Source organism: Pleurodeles waltl, chromosome 11 (assembly GCF_031143425.1).
Source record: "Pleurodeles waltl isolate 20211129_DDA chromosome 11, aPleWal1.hap1.20221129, whole genome shotgun sequence".
Classification (NCBI taxonomy): Eukaryota; Metazoa; Chordata; class Amphibia; order Caudata; family Salamandridae; genus Pleurodeles; species Pleurodeles waltl.
Window position 1 is genome coordinate 691,694,261 of NC_090450.1, and position 26,061 is coordinate 691,720,321.

General features: G+C 43.1%; 1 protein-coding gene across 1 annotated transcript in view; it reads left to right on the forward strand.

The window, feature by feature from the left end:
- The window catches only part of LOC138265981 (all-trans-retinol 13,14-reductase-like), a 160,865-nt gene that overhangs the window by 124,006 nt on the left and 10,798 nt on the right, over positions 1 to 26,061 (forward strand). Inside the window, exons 8-10 of the mRNA XM_069214227.1 lie at positions 586 to 695; positions 6,721 to 6,887; positions 16,229 to 16,388. Of these exons, the coding sequence (XP_069070328.1) occupies positions 586 to 695; positions 6,721 to 6,887; positions 16,229 to 16,388 (437 nt within the window). The remainder of the gene's footprint in view (positions 1 to 585; positions 696 to 6,720; positions 6,888 to 16,228; positions 16,389 to 26,061) is intronic.

Sequence of the window (26,061 nt, forward strand, 5' to 3'; positions counted from 1 at the left end):
TAATTACCTGGAAAGAAGCGGTGATCACTGATGTAGATACTCTAATAGTTTATGTTTTCTAAGTACTAACTTGGGCAATGCTGTCTGACATGTCCTGCCAATGTTACTTCAAATTAACTTTCTTGGCATTACCAGTTATACCAGTGCAGCCAGGTTTCATACTTAACATATGGAAATTGTATATTATGTCTGGCCTGATGGAAAGATGCTGCTAATTTATAAATCTTTATAGGGTTTTATTGATTTTCCCCACTTTTTTCTGAGAACCCTTTATTATTCCTAGACAGTTTCAATATGTTTCTATGAGACTGTACGTTGGCCAGTACACACACAGGGGATCTGCGATGTCTGGGTGGACTGCCATACTTCATACAGCACTTAGTGATGACTTCCCGCTCTCACCTGCACTGCAGGAGTTGTATGTTAGAATACAGAGGCCAAAAATATTGTGAGGCCAAAATACCGAGGACTAAAATATTGTGAAGGTAAATGAGCATAATGCCCTCCATTCCCAATACTTATCTGTAGTTTGTCTTTAAATGTCCAGTATGCCCAGATTAATATGTTTTGGCCTCTTTCTTTCAGGGAAGATCTTTACTTCTCATCCTCCAGGGAGGAGGCACCACAGCACATCCCTGTGCTCTTTGTGTCCTTCCCATCTGCCAAAGATCCAACACATGAGCAGAGATGTCCAGGTACTCTCCTACTGCTACTTTGAATGCATTTTCAGTCTTTGTTGTAACCAGTTTAACTTTGTGTAAACTGTGGTGTGAGTGACTGAATGAGTCATTGAGTTAAATACTTACACAGACCCAAAGTAGTAATACGAGGGGACCCCCTTTAACTGGGATCCCTCACTACCCCACAGTGTATGTTGGCTTGTGTGTACTGTGATTGGGTTATTGTGTTACTTGTTTGGAGTTTGTGTGCTAAATGAATGGTGTCCTCTGCGAGGACTGATTATAACCGCACCGTTTGGTTGGAAATACAGATTTTTTAACATTCACACTTAGTCAGCCACAATTGCTTTACATTAGTCCCTCTACTCTTCTATAAATACTAGCTGACCCAGCAGAGCCATTATGTTGAATTAATGTTGACTCACGAAGAAGATTTACAGCCTCATTTGGGTGAGTCATCTGTGGAACAACGTCTGGTCAGAAGAGATGCCCTGTTGCTGTGCTTTGCCTTTAAGACTTAATTAGGAGACAAGGTGTCCCTGTAAGACTTAATTAGGAGACAAGGTGTCCCTGTGTTGAGGAAAAGCACATGGCCCAGCTGAATTGGAGTTGGTTTGGCAATTTATGGAAGTTCAGGAGATACTAGTGTCTTCAGTCAAGGTGGTGGTGACCAAATACCTGCATTACCTTAAGGTCCAGATCTTGTTAGGATTTTGAAGCACAGGGTCTACTGGCGAACTTACCCAGCCCTTGTTTGTTTAGTTCTCCTCCTTATTCCCTCTTTGAGTGTTACCATGCGAGTGGTCCTAAAATATATGGCACTTACTTACAAAGTAACACCTTTGTGAATATTCAAAACATTTTCAGTGCCTTCCACACACTTGGCTTATCTACATTTACAATTAAGTAACCCAGGAGTAAGTGTTGTGTGATGGAAATGCACCATGATTCGGATATGTCAAAAGCTTTGGTGAAAGAAATACTTTGGGCTAAATAAAAATAATTTTCTGTGAAAAGAAGGGAACAAAGATATATTTTGTACTTTTCTGTAATCGTTTCACTTTATAGTTTTATAGTTTAGGAAACTGGATGGAAAACAATTGTTCACAAAACAGCCTTCCTTTACTGTTCTTTTATAATCGTGGAATTTCCGAGCACTTTGTGATACTAAAAGCATTAAATAAATGTAATTCAGATGGAGTTAATAAATTGCATGGAAGTGTGAAAGTGCACACGAACACCAGTAGTTCATGGAGTTACAGGACAAAAGGTGAACCTTCATTTGTAATAATGTGAAGGAAAATAGTTGACAAAGATTTGTGAATTTCAGAGATACAAAAAATGCTTCAACTATAAATGTTCCACAGTGTGAACAGACCCCAGTCGTAGGCACAGGCACACCCCAAGAAAGTAAATAAAGTTGTAATTGTAAGTGAAGCATGCTTGAGGCACTTGAAAATCAAGTTTGGGTTTACAATTATGAGTAACCACAAGGATTTTCGGTCTATAAGATTATTCGTTGGGATACTTAGCAGGGCTCACAATAAATTGGAATAAGTCACTAATGTTCCCCTTCACGACAGACATCCATCGCTGTCTACTAGAATATCCCCTTTGCTGGTGCAGAAACCCCGATACACATCCAAGCAACTACGTCAGTCATGATACATCATGAAAGCTATCCCGTGAAAACTATGGGATAGGTATAACTCAAGTAAAGAAAAAGATTAATCACTGGATGGTGCTACTCCTGCCATTTGGGCACATAAATGGTCGTTATGCCAAAGATATCGTATCTGTTCTTTAATATACACTTGTCCCTATCTCAACAATTCTTTGAAATAGGGAGATCTTTAATGAAAAAAGGTATTGCGGGCTAGAAAGCAATTAAGGATCAAATGAGAAGTTTTAACTGTTCCTTACGATGAGGGAGGCTTCATGGCGCCAGGCATTGAACTAAATTATTAATGTGCCTAGGCATGCTTTATACATTATTAGCATTATCCACCCATACACATGCCACATGTAGTGACTGAAAAAAAGTAACATGCACCCATCATCCCTTGCAGCGCTATATGCCATCAAATTGCACGTAAATGTCGTATGATAGATATGGTGGATTGGTATAGCCTGCCACACTCTATTTCTGAGCCAAAGCAGGACTGTATATACTTCTCAACTCTTCCTCTCACGCATTCCAGGGTGCTCTTGATACAGTAGACAATGTCTATCCTGCAGTTATGCTGCCTTGACCTCACGCACTAGGCAGCATTTTCTTCTCATTTGGCACTGGATTCTCTGCTGTTGTATTTATATAAACTTTAGTTCAACTTTGTCTTTGGTATAGCTAGACCCAGTTGCACCACTACACAAACATATGTATGTAGTTTAGTGTAAGAGGTTGGCCTGATTTGAAGTGGGTACCAAAGGTTATACCAGGTCCAGTTATCCCTTATTAGTGTATGTAGTCAGTGTCTAGAAGCCAGGCTGTTTAGTGGTAGTGTGGGTGAGCAGACAAGGCCTATCTAGGAGACATGCAAAGCTCATGGAATATCACTACAGTCATACAGTCATACAGTCATACAGTACTTACACACATCAAAGAAAAAACGCAGTTGTACAAAAATAAAGCTACTTTTATTTTGGTGACACACTTGCCAAAAATAGCATAGAGACTATACTCCCTTAGCAGGTAAGTAAAATACACAATATATACACTAGTATCCAAAAACAGGTACGTAAACAGTTAAAAAACAGTGCAAATAGTGAAAATCACAATAGTTAGAAGTAGGCCTGGGGGAACACAAACCATATACTGAAAAATGGAATGTGAATGTCTGTTTCCCACGTAGGCAAGTGTAGTGTATAGAGGGCGCTGGGAGTATTAGAAAACACCAAAGGTAAGTAATAGATCCCACGGCGGAGCCCAGGAAAGTAGGAGTAAATCACAGGAACTTTCCTAGAGCACACAAGAAAACAAAAAAGAAGATAATGCAAGAACCAGAAGAGACTGCAAGACACCAACAGTGGATTCCTGGACCTGAAGACCTGCAGAAGAAGGGGACCAAATCCTAGAAGCACAGAAGAGTCCAGGAAGAACAGGAGCCCCTGCCAACCTGGATGAAGGTGCAAAAGAACCACCAACGGTGAAGAACAAAAGTCAGTACTGCATCCAAAAAGACAGATGCAGGTTCCTGGTTGGTGCAGATGATCTCCCACACCGGATGGATAATTTCAGTCTGGTATGCGCTGCTGGATCCTGCCAACAAGCCTTGGTAAACGCAAAGCTCGATGTTAGCGGTAAATGGTGCTGCACGGGCCCAGGCAAGACCAGGTCGACTCTACCCAGGAGGAGGAGACAGAGGGGGCTCTCAGCAGTCCAGAGTGCCCACAGAAGACCAGGCAAGCATGCACAGGAGTCCCTCAGCAAACAAAGAAGGTGCAAATGGAGGCCCACGCAGCACAACACAAAGGGATCCCACACCGCCGTAGAACACACTCTGGGAGCTGTGCGTTGCAGGAAGGAATGCTGGGGGCTGGATCTGTGCTGTGCACGAAGGACTTGGTGGATGGTTGCACACAAGCCTTGGCAACTGCAAATCACGCGGTGCACGGGGGTACCGTCTTGCGTGGAGAGATAAGCCCTTACCTCCACCAAAGTTGGACAGCTGGACTTCAGGACCATCTGGACCACTTCAGTCCACCACCCATGTTGCTGAATCCACGCACGTCTTCAGGAGAGGGGACCCAAGCCATGGGGCGTCGCTGCAGAGGGGCACCGGCTGAAGCAGGGAAGTGACTCCTTCGCTTCAAGGGAGATTCCTTCGCTCTTCTGGTGCAGGCTGAAGACAGGCTGTCCTCTGAGGATGCACGACCGGGAAACAGTTGCAGTTGCTGGAAGGAGCTGAAGATACAATGTTGCAGAAGCCGTCTTTGCTTCTTTGTTGTAGTTTGTAAAGTTCGTGGAGGGTCCAGATGCAGTTTCATCGGTGAAAAGGTGAAGTAAAGGATGCAGAGGATTCCTGCTGGAGTCTTGCAATCCGAATCTGAAGAACAACCCAAAGGAGAGACCCTAAATAGCCCTGAAAGGGGAATTGGTCACCTAACCAGGTAAGCACCTATCAGGGGAGAGCTCTGATGTCATCTGCTGGCACTGGCCACTCAGATGCTACCAGAGTTCCATGCCCATCCTGAAAACAAGATAGCAGAACCCAGGGACCCTCTGGAGGAGCTCTGAACACCACCCCTGGGGTGGTGAGGGACAGGGGAGTGGTCACTCCCCTTTCCTTTGTCCAGTTTTGCACCAGATCAGTGAATGGGAGTTCTTAAACTGGTGTAGACTGGATTATGCAGCATTTCCAGAGGCTCTGGGAGGCTACCTCTCCATGCCTGTAACACCTATTTCCAAAGGGAGAGGGTGTAACACCCCTCTCCCAAAGGAAATCCTTTGTTTCTGCCTGCCTGTGCTCAAGCTGCTTGAGCAACAGGAGGGCAGAAACCTGTCTGTGAGGTGGCAGCAGCTGGGGCTGCTGGAAAGCCTCAGAAGGCTAGTATGGCAGTACTGGGGGTCCACAGTGGAGCCCCCATAGTGCATGGAATTATATAACCAAGGCTGGAAACCGCGTTTGGATATAGTTCCAAGATGTTAGACACCTTAAATGACCATATTCAGGGTTACCATTGTGAAGCTGGCCATAGGTCAATACCTATGTCCAGTGCACGTGTAAAATGGCGTCCCCGCACTCACACAGTGCGGGAAAATGGTCGTGGACAATGTGGGGGCACCTCTGCTAGTGCTGGGGTGCCCTCACACACAGGTGCACCACACTTCAGGGCTGGAAGGCCCGACATATAGGTGACTTATAAGTGACCTGGTGCAGTGTAAATGGCAGTGAAAGGGTGCATGCACCATTTCACACAGGCTGCAATGGCAGTCCTATAGAAGCCTTTGTTTGGGCTCCCTTTGGGTGGCAAAAGAAATGAAGCAGCCCATATGGATCTCCTGCAACCTCAAATACCCTGGGTACCTAGATACCATATACTAGGGCTTATAAGGGTTGACCAGTGTGCCAATTTGGGATGAAATGCTGGGTTACCAGTATGCAGTGACAAAATTTAGAGGAGAGAGAGCACAAGCACTGGGGTCCTGGTTAGCAGGATCCCAGTGACACAGTCAAACACACTGACAAACAGGCCAAAAATGAGGGTAACCATGCTCTAAAAAGAGGCTACTTTCTCACATTTAGTCAGTGCTCTAACTGGGCACAACACATTGGTGATGACCATATACGTGTTCTTTGCTCTTCAAAGACCTACTGCATTTGATTGCTATTAATAATAGTTGTAAGCAGTGCTTAATTTGTAAATAAAAAGGTGCCGGTGCTCAAAACTTCCCTCTTAAACAAGCGGCTGCTGCAATTAAAAGTGCGAGCACACAGTACTGAGGCAGTGTAAACCTGAAGCCACCTCGGGCCTCTTCAATCCATTTACAGCCACCCCCTACCCCTTCAGTTCACTCTTGTAGCTTCCTCCTTTTCCCCTTTCTGACGCTTTTTTTGTTTTTCTCTTCCTCCGTCTTTCCCATGTCTTTTGCTCGCAGTAAATGCTTAAGACAGAAAACGAAGCCCCGGCCCTCAGAAATAAGTGCTGGTGCTCGGCACCGGAAACAACAAGCACAAATTAAGCACTGGTTGTAAGCCTCGTGATCAATTCTCAAATTAATCAGAGCATCATAGGTTTAGGCGACCTATCGTTTAAGTAAGAAACTGAGATGGCCCTCCAGTACTCGTTTGTGATTAATTAACATCCAAACACAATTTCAGTGGAGATTGTGTCCACTACAAATTACCTGACACATTCATAACAGATTTTAACATTATAATCGGAAACGTGTCCAACTGCATCGCTGTAGCCCGTTTGTACAAATTTTCCTTTGAGAGGCTCTAAAACTATCAATATGTAGGTGTTTTGCTATTATATTACACAGGTTGTTTAATAATGCAGGCTTATGTTATTTATTTTTTTTATTTTGTTTTTATAGGCAAATCTACGTTGACTGTTTTGACACTTGTACGTTATGAGTGGTTTGAAGAATGGAAGGACTTGAAAGTGCAGAAGCGAGGGGAGGAGTATGAAGGGCTGAAGAAGACTTTTGCCGACGCCATACTTGAGACAGTCCTGCAGCACTTCCCCAACCTCCGGGACAAGGTAGGTAGTGGTGTGTACTTGTCAAAGCAGTTCCTTTGCAGGGGTGTAGAGCTGTAGTAGCGCATCTGCACAAGCTTAGATTTCCTGAGCAGGTCACCAGTGATCAGAGCTGTTGCAACCTTACATCCTTTTCAGTGGCCTCCGTGCACTTATGTAGTGGATCTCTAGGGGTCATATTGTTCTGTCAATATAAATATTAAAGAGTAAGTAATTGCCTGGATGGAACTGCCCAATGTTGTTAAACAGCGCCCAATTAAGTAGAGCCAGATTTATGCTTTAAGTGCTGTTCAGCTTTTTGCCACTAGTTTTCTTGCCTAGATCCCGTTGAGGAAAACTGCAAGTCTTGCAGTCCCATCTCAGATAGTTCAGCCTCACCCTGTGGAGCATGCTCTCTCTGTCAGTGGGAGGCCTTCAAACAACTGGCTAGTGCTGTTATCCTAGCCCAGCATATGACTTCTGGATGGCACCCTCATCTCTCTTCTCCAAGCCCTCCCCCTCCCCTTCATGCATCTGAAACCATTCTTAACTATATGTTGCTCCCTTCTTCACCTCCACTTGAGGACAGGCGAGTGAGGAGGCATGTTTGCCATTGCATGCTGAGACTCTCCAAGTAGGGCTTGTAGTAAGTAGGTGGGAAGACCAAGGTGGAAAGCGGGCACCTCCTCCACCCTTGGCTCCTGCTGCACATACAATAAAACTGAGAGAGGCATCACTGGAGGATGTGTGTGGCAGGGATTGGCCATGTGTATATGTCAGGTGGTTATTTCTCTTTCCAAGGTGCTGGCATATTTCGTTTAGGGCATGTGGTTACTAGCTAATAAGAAATGGCTTTCTGCATGTAAAAGGTGATGCTTTGTGGCAAACCAAAAAATCATGACCACATTTAGGAGAACTATTATCAAGGACACGATCTCTGAGAGTAGACGATTGGAAGCCAAGACATTTCAGGTTTCTCAAACACCCTGAATGGTGCTATGGACTGGCACATATAGTTGTACTAACCTATACCTGGTAAGCTCCAGTGTATAGGTTGATGTAGTCCTGAATATGTTCCTCCAGCTACTGGTCCCTGAATAGATGCTGTACAGCATTCACCACCACGAGTACATATTGCAATTTTACTTGCCCGGAATGTTCTGCTAATTTCTGATGATAGATAATGTTCTGCAAAACGCGTGCTCCTCTTCCCAGTGCTGACTTGCAATTGGCACATAATAAGAGAATGCAGCTACCCTCCAAAGATGATGCAGGAAAATGGTCTCAACAGAGCACTGTCCTAGCAGTAATGACTAAACAAAAGCAGTCTAATTTAAAATGTGAATAACAAAGATTCATACTGAAACATTTTCACCAATAACTTGTGAATGAACTCCCAACAACCAAACCTTTTGATTTGCCCACGCTTCCCCTTCAATGGCCCTAAATCACATAACCGTTGTCCTTCTTGTGCCTGGTCCTCCTATTCCTCTAGACTTTGGAGGAACCTCTGCATTGCAAGCCTGGAGATTTTTCAGACCAGGATCAATTTTTAGAAACTTGGGGCCAGATGTATGAAGAATCCCCTTTGCGATTCTCTAATAGCGATTTTTAAGAAATCGCTATTTCTGAGTCGCAAAATGGTATGCATCATATTTGCGATTCGGTAATAGCGATTTCTTAAAAATCGCAAATGCTATTACCGAATCGCAAATAGCGATTCTGACCCCATTCGCGCCTGTAGGCCCATAGTTGCAAATTTTTTGCATTTCCCAAATTGTGAATTCCTAACTGGAATTCGCAGTTTGGGAAATGCAAACCCCAGGGTACTGGGGGTCTAAGGCCCCCTCTGCTGCACCCCCAAAAAATTATTTAGGACATGTAAGGTGCACACATGCCAAAGGAGCATGTGTGTCTTACATGTAAATTTTAAAAATGCATTTTTAAATTTTGCACATGATTACCACCAAGTTTTACTTGGTGGTAATTGTGATTCCTTAATGCCCAGTTCGCATTAAGGAAAAGCTTGATACATGTGCTTAAGAAATTGCAAATAAGGATTCCTTATTTGCGATTTCTTATTTAGAGAATCGCAATTAACTATTCTCTAAACAGGCTCGCAATTTTAAGGAATCGCTATTTTAGCAATTCCTTAAAATTGCATAGTGAATGCCTTTCATACATACTGAAAGGCATTTTTGCATTCGCCCATTTGCACCATTTGCGAATGCAAACACGCTTGATACATCTGGGCCTTGGTGATTCTCCTAAAACTGAGACCAAGGGTGGGCTATGAGGAAGCCCTGTCACTGTGCCCTGAACTGTACTAGCTGTTGGATTTCCTTGTAAGGAAAGGACCTGGCTGACCTGCGTGGCATTTTGAAGAACTTAGTCTTCCAAGGAGCTGCAATACCCTGCAGCCAACTAGCCATGACCAAATTCAAATACCGTTTAACTCATGGTTTCAAAATGAACTTGGACCATTGAAGGTGTGCATGGTCCGCCCTTTGGTTTACTGTACCGTAGCCTAAGAGGAACACAGATATCTTTGTCTTTTAGCTTACGGCCTCAAGGTAGGTCATGGGTGGTAGAACTGATTCTGGTGCCATTTAAACTATCTGTATGCAACTTATGCTTTCAAAGATAATGCTACAGATGTATGCCATGGGACCCTAACAATATTTCTCTAGTTCTTCCTTTTGCCAGTGGGTGCTCCATATCATGTACCTATGCCATCAAAAAAATCTACTTGCCACTCATGGTTTGATATACAGGCCCCTTACGTTAAGAGCTCCATTGGGCCTACAGTTGATGCTAAGTCAATTCTCAACACCTGTACTCTTCCGTTTGGTACAGTGACTTGTAGAACACTTTGAGCTGTGCCTGATCCCCCTGAACTGTGCCTCTGTAATGGACCGTCAAGTGGATGTGTTAACTTTACACTCCAAATGTAACCTTGGAACTCAATTGTGCTCCGAACCAGATTCCATAATTTATATAGAATTAGAATTCCAGTTAACTTTTGGGTTGTAAGGTTTTGAAGATTTATGGGCGATTTACAGCTTCCTGAGCTCAAACACAGGTGCTGTCCCCTACGTCTAAACTAGAAAAAGTGGCAGATCTATCACGTCTGGCACACTTGATAAAAATGTACACATTTGTGTTGCACCTTTACTCATTTAGAAACCCTGACTGGAATAAAGAACTGAAACTCCGAGGTCTCTATAGATTGCTGAGGACTTACAATCTTCAGCCAAGTAGCTTAATATTGTATAAAGACTGAAGTGTTATTTTGATTATGTGGTCAGCATGCGTAATCGTTATATAACGCTAATTGGCATTATATATCGCCACCTTATAGTTAGTGTTGCTCGTCATTGGAACTACTCTACCTTCTGCTAGTGTTGGCTAAACATAGTAGCTTTGCCTGGACTTTGCGGCTGAGAGTGATGAGTGGATTTAATTGTTCCTGATTTCCAGACCTGCCAACTCCCATAGTGTCACTGTGTGTTATGATACTGACACTCTTCACAGGGGTACCGAGTAAACATACTGTTCTCACAGTGAACACAGAGTGAGCTTATGTGTGGAGGCTCTGCTCGTTGCAGGCCACTGCAGTATGCCATCTAGCTTTCATACGAGACATGTCGGAATCCTTCATGATGTTGGGAGGGATACCAGCAGTGATAAAGTAGTGACCAGGTCAACAACTCTAATCCTCCAAACTCTTTTCAAGATTGGCAATTGTAGAATTCCAAATTTACCACCTTCATCCAGAATAAGCTTTGCCTTAAAGACCTACCTATGCACTGAGAGTAAAGTGTACTTGAGTAACTTAGTTATCCAGTAGGAGGGAAATATCACACAGGCTCTGAGACATCAGTGCTAAATGACAGGCACCCTGTCCGGTACCCAAGAATCACAGTTATGTGGTTCAAAGAAAATTATATTTTGCTAAGATGCCGTGGTTAAATCTCATATTGGTGCTATCCTGAAACATTTTACAAACTAGAAATTGCGGAACAGCAAGAAGGACAATTTGTTATGGATTAGGAAATCAAGGACTTATTTAAATATGTGATTAGTGCATATAATTTTCTACACAGCTTACTTTGTCAAGTGGTTAGCCACTTTTGTACTACTATACTGGGCAGAGTGAATGTTATGCAGTCCATGCTAAATAGTGTATCCTTTATAAAAATTCAGTAAATTCTGTATCGTTAACATCCCCATTGTTGTACTTGCTATAATTTAAAACAAGTTATAAAAAGGAGAATTTTTCAAATGGATACATGGGTACATCCACTCCGGTTTACTCAGTATGGACTTCCCCTCAGGACTGCTATTTTTTTTAAAACTGATTAATCCACTTTTGCTCCGCCACTTCTGCTGGCAGGCTGTTCCATGCATTCATTACATCTATTGATTAGTGTACAAATATCTGAACAAAACAGTGTTTGTTGTTAAAAAAGAAGTCCACCACTAGAAAATATGGATGCAGGATAACTCTTCCCTCTGACCATTATTTTTTCTAAGATAAGTTCTCCTAAGCAGACTTCAACTAAATCTTCTCCATGTAACACAGACGAGCAAGGTGTGGGAAGGTAGGGTCAAAATGGTATTGAATGGCACCCTAGAGGGCCTACCAATCAAATACAAAAACCTACAGGTGCCTATCTATTGTGGAGTTCTATCCACCTGGTTTAGTCCAACTTTAGTAAGCCTTGAAACCTATTTGCATTAGTCCACCTTGTCAGTCAGTCTAGCAGTATCCTGATTGTATTCAGAAGTCTTTGTTTTGCCTTGAAACACATGCTGGTTTTGGTCTAAATTTACTCTGAATCATCACACTGAAGGATCTTTAATATCCTGAATAGTTTCCTTTTATATAGCATGCAGTACTAGCTGCTGATTGTATGCTTCCATGAATAACTTTTTGAGTTAAAAATCTATGTTGCATTGAAGGGAAAAATCATTGTTCTTAGTGATCATTCAAAGTACCATGAGGAGTTACTTGCGGTTCATAAAAACAAAAAAAACAAAAAAACCTGTAAGGTGCCTTCACAAGTTCTCCAGTAGCTAGTTGGTACACTTTACTTGCAAAATATGTGGTACTTTAGAGTTCCACAAAATGTCTGTATTGATTAACCTCCCCTGTAGCTCTGTAAGGCATTCCCTTTCCGCATTACTAGCACCCTCTCAAGGTGAAGATGAAATGTATTACCCTTATTTTCTTGCTTCTTCATCTTTGCCTCAGGCTTCACTACAGAAGCCATGGGGCACAAAACCTAGTAGAGACCTTGCACTGTCTGCAAACTGTGTCCCACTACCTGGAGCTGCATTCACAGCTCTATATTCAAAAGTATTGTTTTATGTTACCCCTTGTTCCCACTTCATAATCACACTGGTCTCTCTAGTTGAGGAAAATACATTTTTCTGAATCCTGTTTATCATGTTTGTTTATCACATATTTCTCTTATAGCAATGCTTCCCAAACCTTTAGATCCAGGACCCACTTTTTAGAATGAGAAAGTTTTGTAACGCACCTACCTTAAATGAGTATGAGGCAGTGAAAGTTTTTATAATGTTAATAAAGCATCCTGTGGTAGTGCACTGTCATTTACAAAGAGCAGAGTTTCCATTGAAATGGCCACTAAATTTGCACAGACATGCAGGTTTAGTGGCAAAACTGCATTGCACACAATTGATAATGTGTGGAAATCAGGTTTCAGTGAATATTTATCACTTGTACATCACCAAGTAAAGTGTCTTGATTTGTTTTGATCCTAAAGCTTTGCTTCCATCACACTTCAGAATTACAAAACTAATTCCAGACTGTGTACAGTTCATTTACAGTATTTATATTTTGTGCGTTACAAAACATGACATCCTACAACCTTTACTTCCACACTCCCTGAATTCCGGAAAAAATGTTGCATAATTCACTTTACTTTTCGCTCTCTGACTGCAAAGTGAGAGGAGTTTGTTAACACCAGTCACCATGTTAATAAAACTAAACAGCAATTTGTCAGAAGACAGGGCCTGACATTTGACCTCTGTTTTTGAAGCACAGCAAAGATGACAAGATAATCACAGAATTTAAAGTCATCTTTATTTATTGCTTGGACTACCGGGACCCACCAAAAATCAGCTCACAACCACATCTCACAGTTTGGGAAGCACTGCTCTGCAGTTTGAAAAGCTGCAAAAATTTGTGCCAGAGATTTGTGCATGGTATAATGAGTTTTCATGTACCGCTCCGGGGGACTGGCTTCAATCATCCCAGGATCCCTCGGGTATTAGTATATTGATGGTTATTTTTCTGCACCACAGATGAAGGCATGACCTGGTTATCAAGAGGCACAAGTATATCAGTTTCAGGATGATTCATACGCCACAACATAGTGAACAGGGGTTTCTAGGTACATCTGAGCATTCATTGTCCTGCAGTACAATTTGCTTTGGACACTGGCTTGCGTACCACTACAGTTTACTGATACTTCCTGTACAACAACACAGAGGTGGTGGTGAAAACCTCATGTATTACTAAGACCATGGTGTATCCTTGTATCTAGTGATGGATTCACTCTCCCTGCTCAAAAGCAGGGAGTTTGATCCATAGTCCTCCTGTGTATTTTGGAAGTAGTTCCTGCTCCAGAGCAGAGAGTCTGACCTGATGATGATTGTAGGTCCTTCCAAGTCTACAATCTAAAAATCTAATTACAGTATTATCATTTTGTGAGTGAAAACCACAGAATGATAGGTTTTCTCCCAGTAAAGAAGCAGGGCTTTTATGGACTTCATTACTAAAGGGGTGGGGGGTGAATACGGTGCTGTTGCAAACTACTTGATTTACCGTCACTTTTGTGACAATAGCAAACACAAATGATTAACAGAATTCTGGTTTCATTTTTCCAGTAGTGATCATTGTACATCTTAGTAGATTTAGGAGATTGAAAGCATGACTTAAGAATAACCATATAAAAAATAAAGTCAATGTATCCAGAATACACGTTCTTCTCTTTTTCATGCACAGTTCCCTAAATGGAAAGGGGGAAGCATTGTAACCTTAGAGAATAAATTATAAGACATGTTGCCTCCAATGTTAGAACAATAAGCATCATTTCAACAGCATCCTAAGTAAATAAAAGTTTCACTGGCCAAAGTTGTGATAACAAGAAAAAAACACACGTTTAATAATGTATATGCTGCCTCAGAATACAACTGGAAAATGTCAGTTTCAGCCAAGGCTTGGAGAATTTCTTTGACAATTGGAGTTTCGGGGGTGGTATTGGTTGTACCTGTATTTTGCATTTCAATCTTCAGTTCTCGAATCAGCTACATTGCATGACAGTACAGAATGTACCGATTTTTAAAAGTAAATATGAATAGAACACTTATAAAAAAAAAAAAAAGACTGACGACTGCAATGAATATTATAGCTAGAGTCAAAGTTTCTGAAAGATTATTTTTTGTTATTTTATTTTTTTAATTCTCTCCTTGTTCAATTATTCTTCATTGAATAACATTTTAAAATAATTGAACTATTTCTTTCATGGTGTACTTGTACGGAATCTAGACTCATTCATTCTAAAACTTCCCATCACATGTTTCGTGACCCTAGAGGTTAAGACGTTGCTTCATCAGGACTAACAAATTATTCTCCGATCTAGATTGACATGTTTTCCAAGTGACCTTCTTAAATCAGTTACCACTCTGCTAGATTATGTTGTTTGCAAGTATTTAACATTGTTGTACCTTTGCTGAAGGCGAAACTTTGATAGTGCGTGGTGCCATTCAGCGTATGTAATCCCGAATTTAAGGAAATATTATGGTCCAATGTGACAGTATCAGTTGTTTGTTATGAGATGTAAAATAGATAGCTGTTTGTGTGTTTGGAGTGGTAGAGTATCATTGACAGCATCCATGTTTTTAGTGGTAACAAGTGACATAAAGGAAACTAAGGTGCAAATTTATCATGGTTTTGCGTTGCCCTTGCGCTACGCAAGGGAGCTCAAGGGCAGTAGTGGCTCGCAGGGTGCGAAGGGGTGGGGCGGCGCGAGGGAGGGGGGAAATAAACATTTTTTATTTTTATTTTTTTAAACCACTTACCTTCCCTCGCTGCCGCCCTGCTCCTCTCCTCTGTCTCTGCAGGCAGGCAGGCACAGGCTCCCAGCCTCCCCTGCGGCCACTCTTGAAGCTGCACAGAGCAACATCACGATTGTCTGGGAGCGCCCAGCCAGGATGCTCCCAGGCAGACCGGGAGCCTGTGCAGGCTCTCTCCAGCCCGGCAACCGTGTTACTGGGCTGGAGAGACCCTACTGTGCATGTGTGTTTGGCCGGCCCGAGTCAGCCGGCCAAACATGCATGCACAGTCCCCTCACTGCTCGTCACTGCCCCCGTGGCCCGCTCCTTTACCAGAAAACGATAATAAACTCAGTTTATTATCATTTTCTATTAAAGTTTCAGCAGCTTCCGCTGCTGGCAGGGTAGCAATGCACCTCCGCTCCTGCTCAAAGGCAATGCAAAACCTAAGCGAGATTTATCAAGCCACGCAAGGCCACCTTGCATGGCCCTAAGTGTTTTGATAAATCTGGAGTATCGCAAGGCAGGACGAATCGCTGCCTTGCTTTACAGTGCCCTAGGGAGATGTTCTGTGGGTGGAGCCTGTGTGTTCCTGTGCATCCACCTATAGATTTGGTGCATTTCCAGATTTACCAACACTGGTAAACCTGAGAATGCGTAAAAATGCTACGTCTTCCCTTGGGAGGCGCGAAAGGAAAAATATATTTATTTTTTCTTGTTGTTTCTTCTTAGTGTGCTGCATTTTGCAGCACACTTAGAAAGAGGAAAATGCCTCTGAGAACTGCTTTTTGGCAGGAAGGTGCAGCTTTGCCATGGTGCAGGGGTGCCTGCATTGGCGCAAGGCAGCACATTGTGCGCCAAAACAAGGAAAGGACAGAGATGTACCATATGTTAAATACAGTGCATTCCTACCCTTTCACGAAGTGCAGCAAAGTGGCTTGCTGCACTGCACAACATAATAAATCTGCCCCCAAATGACTTGAATAAATTCATTCATTGTTGTTGGCCTTTTTATGTAAAATGAGAGCTGTGCATTGCAACATCTTTTACTTGCATAAGCAGGACACCACTGCTTCTCGTCCGCACCACTGATTCTCATAGATTCTGTGTTTACCATTTATTTTCATGGAATACCAAGTTAAGAGGTACTTGGTCCAAGTTATTTGCAAATGGCAGTTATAAAAGGTGGCCTTCCTGGTAAGAATGTACATGACACATGCTTTGTGCCGACATTGGAAACAAATGGCTTTCTAGTAAATTGTTCTTTTTGACTGCTGTAGATTGTCTGTGTCTCCAGCGGAACTCCTCTGAGCAACCAGCATTACCTTGCAGCCTCATTGGGGGAATTCTATGGAGCTGATCACAGTATGGAGCGCTTGAGCGCTGAAAACACTGCAAAACTTCGTCCCCGCACACCAATAAAGAACCTCTTCTTGACAGGTAAAGAAAAACATCACATTATTTTCCCCAGATAAAAATCAAGAGGTTATCAGTCCAGAATCTAATGTCAATATTCATCATGAACAGTTGATTTTTTTTCAGTGACAAAAGCTTCTAGCCACCTGTCCCCTGGCCTAATCAGCCAAAGTGTCAAATAAACAAATCCAGGATTTGTAAAGCGCAGCAAATCACCAGTGAGGGTCTCGAGGCGCTGAATTGTAGGCATGGGAAGGTTTGGTGATTTGTCCTGAATAGCTGGATGTTGAGCAGATGCCATACCCGAATCTGGTTCTCCCAGCTCAGTTGTTGGTGGCTCAGACCAATATGCCACATTTGCTCCCTTAACCGAGTTGAAATAAACAAACCCGAATGAATGAAAATCTTTATTCAGCTAATATCTTTTGAAGAGAGAAGTACAAAAAAGCTTGTTCCACAAGCATCCCCATTAAAATTCAACTAGATAAACGCACAAACCGTTAATAAATTAACAAGTTAAAACATCTATAACATTTCAATTCATTGCATATATCCTTTCCCCCGCCCAAATTAAATAGGCAATGTCATCCATAGCTGACCAGTGGACTTTAAAAATGAACCAACTGAGCAACAAACCTTTTAGTTACTTAGGGACTGTAAAAAATAAAGCGTAGGGGTGCATTTAAGAAAAACAAATAATTTAGACTCAGCACCAAGTGTTGACAAGTAAATTGAGTGTTAAACTTAAAGGATGAAGATAAAGTGCGACAGTGTTTTAGTTGAATTTTCATCACATGGACATAGTCGGATTGAGGCTCTATCATATTGGCCCAAGGGGGAAAGATAAGTGACACCTTATATTACCTATATGGAATTGTCAGTAAGTGTCTTTCACACACATTCTGAACCCAGGTAAGGTTCTGTATTGGGGGTTGTCTGAATAACTACATACTCCCATTTTGTGGGCTTAGCCATCTCAGCACTTTCTCCTTTAATCTCTGTTCTTTCCCAGTAAAGCTGCTTAATTCATACTTTCTGTTTCTGGTTTATTTTAGCGGGCGCCTGATACAAATCAGACCTCTGAAGGTCATTACATATTTGCCTCACATGCTTAAACTAAGGGATTCCATACCCAGGGTCGCATGCCAAGCAATCCTATATCTGTTTTAAATGGTGTGTCTATTACCAATATCCACAATAGTAAGGGGGCTAGTTTAACTTAGTCAGATACATATTTAAGTGCTATGGGCAAAACAGTGGGAGCTACTGGTTGGTAAGCCTATCAACTGTCTGCAAAATCTATTCTCTTCAATTTGGGCGTTGTTGGTTGACCGATATCCCCTGATAGCTGACTTATAAGTTGAAACTGGAACATGTTTATAGATTCCAATCAGCAGCGATATGTGCTTAGAACTAACCCAATTAGCAAAGGTTATAAAGGTCCCAATTGATTAATAAAACTTGCTACTTCTGTTTGACAAACACGGGTCCAATTACATAGGAAATCAAAGGTAACACCTAAATCACGGAAGCCATACACCTTTTTTATGGGCTTACCCTTAATGTAGATAGGTCTAGTTTTGGAAGGCCTTCCTCCCCACGGCCATAAAATGAGTTTTAGTGAGCTTGGTCTCCAAATCCAAGTTATCCATATGAGCCACAAAGTTACAGATCACATCCTTAACACCTGAAGATGTTCAGGAAATAAGCACTGTCATAAGCATACAATTAACCTGCTATAGGGATTTTTTTTTTTTTTTTTTTTTTTTACTGTCTGGGATTCTTTGCTCAACAATATTGGATGTTTATGTAAAGCATTTATATAAAGTGTAAGAAGTTGGATGAGGGGGGTGGGAGCCCTTCTCAAGCAACAGCGACAATCCATGTCAGGGTGAACCACAAAAGTCACTATATTAACCTGTGCTTAACCCTCTGGTAGCTTGGCACAAACTCCATCAGTCTGAACTTGGAGGCAATGTGTAAAATGTTTATGCAGAAGGCAAACAGTAATAAAATGAAAACACAACATAAGGAAAATTGCACACAAACTAAGAAAAATAGAGTAAAATTTAATAAATTGATACCATAACGACAAAACTCCAATCAGTAGAACAGGAGCTATGCAGTTTCAAAGATTTTAGGTAATAAGTACAGCACCTAAAAGCACAAAGCTCCACTCGCGGTTATCTGGTTGTGCGAGACTTTGTGAAAGTCACAAGTTCAGGTATCCATGATGAAGTGTGGGCCGGATACAAGGACCAGGTTAGTCCCACTGCAAAAGTTACAGTCTAAAGTCCACCACGAAGAGGTCCAGTCACAGAGAAGAAGGCTGCAGCGAGAGTGTCACGGTTGCTGTCACTGTAGAGCAAAGAGCAGGCCAGGTGTCATAAATGGTGACTGCTGTATTGCCTGCCTGCACCATGTTCAAAATCACCTGCATCATCTACAAAGCCGTCACAACCAGTACCCCTGCCCATCTGGCTGACAAACTCACTACTTCTAGTGGCTCTTGGCACACATACAGCCAGAACACAATCTGATAGAGACAAAGAAGTACCACACTGAAAAAACAAAAGGCAAAAGCCTTTTACGGTCTGTGCATACAGGATTTGAAGCAACATCCCTGTATCCTTCAGGACTGCACTGACCCTGCTCCAATTTAAGGAAGACAGTGTTTTAAAGAACAATACATAACAGCAAAGTGATAGACCACTTCTAGTCTCAGAATCCAGCTTTCTCTCCAGTCCCTCACTGAGTGTATCCTTGCCTTTGACCCACTGTGTCTGCTGCCCTTCGACTGGGATCACACAGATTCCACATGTATGTATACATACATCCTATATCCTAGCTAAGAAAAAACACAGATACTGGACACATGGTTCTCTCATGGGGGAAAGTCTAAAACAAAGGTCCCCTCTTTACACTTCCATTAACCAGTCATGCTTGGATCCCTTCTACCATACGTCTAAATCCACTAAAATCCTACACAGTTGCTCTGTAGTCATTGTTCACTGATTCCACTTTCCCCAGGTAATGACTATTAACATCTACAGCAGTTAGAAGTTCATGTTGCAGCAACATGATATCAACCTAGTGCCATACGATTGAAGCTTCAACCATTTTAGGTTCATTCTCCCTGTACCAGAAACAACCCACCATGTAGAAATTCCTTTCCAACATACATCAGGTCCACCTCCATCCTGGCCCATCCTTCTGAGCTTCTTGTTACAACTCGGGGACAATCTCAGCATTTACTATTGAAAACAAAGCTTCACCACCAATTGCCCCCCTCCCCCATACCTATCACCTCACCAGCCACACTGGGTGCCTAGGACCTCTGTCAGCCAGTCTTTGGCAGCCACCCATTGCCATGGGAAATTGCTGCCAGTTGGACAGCTCAGATCATAGGAGTGACTTAATAGACTTAAAAACTCCCTTTCATACTCTGGGGCTCACAATCACTTCACGTTGGTGCTTTCCACCATTGACAAGCCAAGACGAAGCCACTGACCGGCTCAAAAACACTTATGACTCGGTAGCCTCACGTCCTTCCAACCCAATATCCAGAACAATTGTTCCCTGCCATCAAAGTACCCTCCAACTATTTGCCTTTTACGTGATTAAGAGTAGGGTCATCCTGCCCCTTCACACACTGGTTTCTCGTAAACAAAAACAAAAATACATCCACTGTGGATCATGCCAACGTATGTTTTGTAGATTAATGAAAATCTAAAATGCAGTAGAAAAACAAATGTATTTACAAACTCCCTCAGTAGATAAGGTAGATAAGGTGCATCAGTTTATTGTTACCATATATATCTAGATCCAAATCCTTCAGTGCTCTGCTGAGTTCCGGGTCAACCTCTTATCTACAACATCCATGCAATAATTACCAAACACTTACCTTTACTCTTGCCTTGATATCCGTCTGATCCACTTACAACCTCTGACCCAGCCCTGGCAGACAACATGTTATCTTACATCAGTACCCTTTAATAAAACATGACCCAGATGAAAGAGATGAGGGGCAAGGATTGAGTGACTTTGATCTATTTTATTGTCATTGTAATCCACGAGCTACCTGGCTTCACTTGTGTATTGCATCATCTCCTCACGGTCTCGAATAAAAACCCACATAATCAATTTGCTGATCACAGCTTTCATATGAATCCGTTTCTTTAATTTTGACTGTATGGATGTCAATTCAGCAAACACCCTAAATATACCAGTTAATGATCCCTCCACTTCCTTTTCCGAAGAAGCTGCGACCCCCTAAACGATGCCCATGAAACTTGCTGATCAGATGCATCTTTATACCGTTCCTGTTTTGCAGTTTTCTAGGAGCTTATTGTGAATTGTCAATTTACTACATTTCACAAAGGTGTGATCATTAGTGTTTAGGTGTAAAATATGCCCGTCAGCATGACAGGCATGTCTGTTAACACACATGTATGTGTCAGAGTACAGGGGGGAGTTTGGAGTGTGTGTGTGTGGGGGGGAGGGGGGGTGCGGGAAGCCAGCGTGAAAGCACTTTCCGAAGAATAAACTGCACCTATGGACGTTATGGGTTTCCAAGTGTGTATTGACAGGGTGGTGCTTAAGGGTGCTGGATGTACAGACCCTGTTCAATATAAGGAAACCTCAACTATAAAAGGTGGGTGTGAGTGTTTGATAGGCCATTTGGCAGTGGACGGTGGCTTCCATGCAGATCGAACCGTGCACTTTATTGTGTATTTCATATTTTGCTTTCTGTTTTTTTGGCTATTGAGTTGTGTCCATCTGGGTAATGTGGTATTTTTCTTGTACGTTATTTATGCATGTTGTGCTGCTGAATGTTGTTCAGGTCGTTGGCTCGTTTTCATCTAGGCCTGTGTTGTGTAAATTAAAAAAGGAGGGTTTGTGTACAATCTGTCTTTGTTGTTTGTCATTGTGGTGGGAGATAAGTTGTATTCTGTGTCCAAATCTGTCGCCTAAGGCTGTCACCTGGCCAGGGCCGCTCGTATATGATTTGAGTGTCCTTGTGGTGTAGTACGTTTCATGACTATCGCTTGACTTGGACCGCCAGTGCACATCGCTGAATACTGTTGACAGATAATCTTCTGACATGGCATGTGCATAAAATACACTGTATTTATAAGAGTACCTGCGTAAAACTTCAAATCACTTGTTGGCCAAAACCATCATTTAAAGCTCTACGACTAGTATGGGTATTCCGGTGTGGTAGGTGGGATGGAGTGCAGGGAACTAGATTCTGCTTTTGGAGATGTAGCGTTTTTGAGGGATGAAGTTATATGGTAACTTAAGGGTGGTGAATTATACATCTGCTGTGGAAGAAAACTGTATATGTTTTGGAGAAACAGATGACACTTAAGAGAAACACCTGGTTTTCAGAGAGCTATCGCAATTGTGTATTGCCAAGAACTACATGGTAGTTTGAAAGAGATACTACAGATTCTGAGAAAGAAGTAGGCATTGTTAATGGTTTGATGTATATAGGAGTTTTGGAGCAAGCTACTTTAGTGCCTTCCTGGAGTTTTAGGGAGACCTGTATGGGTGTTTTGGAAAGAAGTCTGTAAGCAACTTTGGAACAAGACCTATGCATCAGTAGTGAGAGACTGAGCCATCTGGGTGTTTTGTAGAAAGCTATATACAGTTTTTGTGAGAGCTGCAGTAGGTGGGCGGGCAGACAAATAACTGAGCGCTAACGATCGCTTCAGTGATGTTTTGAAGTTCAAGTTATGTTCAATATTTGGGGAAAAAATAGATCAATATAGGAGTTTAGTACAATATGAACTACTGTATTCTGGAATCAGTTTGAAGAGTACGAGTCAACATGCAAGGTTTTGAGAAAGCGTTTTCGATAATTTTGAAGAAAGTGATCTAAATGGCAATTTGTAGAGAGGCCTACATGTCATCTGTAAAAACAAAGTATATTACTAGAGGTGGTCCAGGCATAGTCAACAGAGGACGGCAGGACATCGTTAGCCGGTTCCCACATATTGGAAATAGAGCTTTGCAATCAGAAAATCTCAGCACGTTACCAAATCAATCAAATATTGTGTGATTAAATAGGACAGAATGTAATTGGTTGAGTCGGATTATAACACAACTTGGATATAGCTCTTCTCAAATCATCTAACTTGTTTTTCTTTCTTTCTCTCTCTCTCCAAAACTACTATTTCGCTCCTTATTGAAAATTCATACATAGCTATCTTTTTAAAAACTTGAATATAATGCTTGTAAAAATCTCTGTCCAGTCCCAATACATAAGACTATGTCACGAGAAAAACAAAGGTTAGAATTCTTTTCCTTAGGCTGTAAGCTTCATAATACTGTTGTATGTTTTTCTGTTGATGATCTTGTCCCCATGCTTCTACCATAGATAGAGATTCTCTAAGACGATGTTCTGAACCAAAACATGTGGATCACAGGTGGTGATGTTTCTCTTTTGATAAAGTGCAGCCTGTGTGTTCATTGGCAGCCCTTTAATAAAGATTGTATCTAACTCGTGGACCACAGCTACTTGTACCCTGCACAGCTCTATTAGTGAAAGGGTGCTCCAGAGACCAAGTTATGCCCCCTTTTCCACTGTTGTCAATAGTTTGTTCCCAACTCGTGAACTACAGAAAGCATTGTTGATAATTCCCTCACCACTGATGATGTGATCCCATGGGCTCAACCACAGAATGTAATGAACCTCTGTTGCCAATGTTGTGGTACCTAGACAAGACCAAATATAGTATTTGTAGGAGGCTAGCCTGATGTGTAGTGGGCACCTAAGGTGCCTTCACCTTAAACCAGGTCCAGGTATCTCCTCTTAGTGAAGTGTAGGCAGTGTCTAGAAGCCAGGCTCTCTAGAGGTAGCTGTGGATGAACATCCAGGGCTTATCTAGGAGACAAGCAAAGCTCATGCAATACCACTGTAGTCACACAGCACTTACATACATGAAAGAAAACACTCAGCTGTACAAAAAATAAAGGTACTTTATTTTTGGAACACACCACCACAAAATACTAGAAAGGCAACCCTCCAATGGGAGGTAAGCAATACACCAAAATATACACTAGTAATCAGAAATACGCATAGAAAAGGATAGCAAACAATGCAAACAGTAATAACCAATAGTGACCCCCAGGAGGAGCACAAACCATGTACTAAAAAAAATGGAATGTGAACACAGGAGCCCCACCTAGGTAAATGGAATGTGAAGAGGGGAGCTGGGAGTACTAGAAAACCACAGAGGTAAGTAACACAGTACCCCCCCCAGAGTTCAGGAAAGGAGTAGTAAATCACTGGTTTTTCCCCAAACCACCCAGAGAAGAGTGCAAGGAAACCAGTGGTGGATTTCTGAAGACAGAAGACCTGTGGCGAAGGGGGACCAAGTCCAAGAGTCACAGTGGAGTCCAGGAGGAGTAGGAGGTACTACCTACCCAGCGGTAGTTGCAGGAGTTGGTCTGGCGGTGATGAAGAACAGGTCAGCCCTGCAGCCCAGGAGCCGGAGAAGAGTTCCTGCCGGATGCCGAAGATATCCCACGCTAGAAGGAAGATTACAAAGATTACAAATGGTGCAGGAATTCCACCAACAAGCCTTGGCAAAGGCAAATTCGTGGTTAGTGAAAAAGTGGTGCTGCCGGGGACCAGCAAGGCCCAGGAGGACAACCCAGGAGGGGGAGTCACAGGGGACCCTCAGCATCAGAATCCACAGAAGCAGAGGCAGCACCCACAGGAGTCCCACAGGACAGGGACACAGGAGTCGCAGCAGAAGCCCACGCAGCACTACAAAAGGAGTCCCACGCTGCCTGAAGATCACTTGGAGGAGATGCAGACAAGCCTTGGCAGCTGCAAGGGACGCAGTGCACGGGGGTACTGTCCGCATGGGAAGGCAAAGGCTTACCTTCACCAAAGTTGGACAGCTGGCAGAAAGGACCAAGAGGGCTACTCTGGACTACCACCCATGATGCAGGATCCATGCAGGTCAAGATGAAGGGAGATCCACGCAGTCGGTCGACGTTTCTGTTGGTGCCTGCGGTTGCAGGGGAGTGACTCCTTCACTCCAGGGGAGATTCCTTCTTCTTCTTGTGCAAGCTTAAGATTTGCTGTCTTCTGAGGATGCAGGGCCAGGGAAATGTTGCAAAGCTGGCAGGAGATGTGGAAACAAAGTTGCAGAAAAGTCTTCTTCGTTGTTTGCAGCATTGTTGGTTTCTGGAGGGTCCAGTCGCAGTTCCAGTGGCCAGAAGTCGAAGTTGAGGTTGCAGAGGAATCCTGCTGGAGTCTTGCAAGCCTAATCTGAGGACCCACCCAAGAAAGAGACACTTAATAGCCCAGAAAGGGGGAATGGTCACCTAGCCAGGTAAGCACCTATCAGGAAGGGGCTCTGACGTCACCTGCCTCTCCTGGCCACTCAGATTCTCCCAGAGTTCCCTGCCAACCTTCATAACAAGATTGCAGAACCCAGAGACACTCTGGAGGAGCTCTGACCACCACCCCTGGGGTGGTGATGGATAGGGGAGTGGTTACTCCCCTTTCCATTGTCCAGTTTTGTGCCAGCGCAGGGACTGGGGGACCCTGAACCGGTGTGGACTGGTTTATGCACAGAGGGCACCAAATGTGCCCCTCAAAGCATACCAGTGTCTTGGGGAGGCTACCCCTCCCAAGCCAGTCTCACCTATTTCCCAAGGGTGAGGGTGTTACCTCCCTCTCCCAAAGGAAATCCTCTGTTCTGCTTTCCTGGGCTTGATCAGATCAAGCAGCAGGAGGGCAGAAACTTGTCTGAGGGGTGGCAGCAGCTTGGGCTGCCCAGAAAACCCTGTAAGACTGGTGGTAGCAATGCTGGGGGTCCTCTAAGGAGCCCCCAGAGTGCATGGAATCATACTTCTTTTACTTGCAACAGTATTGAGGTATAATGCCGACATGTTTGATATCAAACATGCCTAGGTTCGGAGTTAGCATTATGTAGCTGGACATAGGTTGCGACCTATGTCCAGTACCCTCATAAAATGGCATCCCCACACACTCAAAGTCCAGGAAAATGGGCCTGGAGTTTGTTGGGGCACCTCTGCTGGTGCAGGGGTGCCCTCACACTCAGGTACCTGCACCCTGCCATCTGGGCTGAGAGGGCCTGCCAAAGGGGTGACTTATAGTGACCTGGTGCAGTGACCTGCAGTGAAAGGGTGCATGCACCCTTTCACGCAGGTTGCAGTGGCAGGCGTGCCAAACACTCTGCATGGGCTCCCTATGGGTGGCATATTACATGGTGCAGCCCATATGGATCCCTTGGTATCCCAATGCCCTGGGTACCTAGGTACCATATGCTAGGGATTTACATGGCGGCAACAGTATGCCAAATGTGGGGTGAAAAAGGTTCCAGCAACCAAGTTTAAAGGCAAGAGCATAATCACTGGGGTCCTGGTTAGCAGGATCCCAGTGAACACAGTCAAACACACTGACAAACAGGCCAAAAAGTGGGGGTAACCGTGCTAGAAAGAAGCTACTTTCCTACAGTATTGTTCTCTTTTGAACTGCTGTACTCATTGGAAGAGCCACAGCTAGCAATGCTGTATGCTCTTCTGGTAATGTTCCGTTTCCACTGCAAGGCCCACCAGTGATTTTGTGCTTTCCTAATTTCAGTTGTTCTTGTTCAAGGTGCAATTTAGGCCCTCTTCTTAAAGGAAAATAGTTAATACTGTCACTGTACTT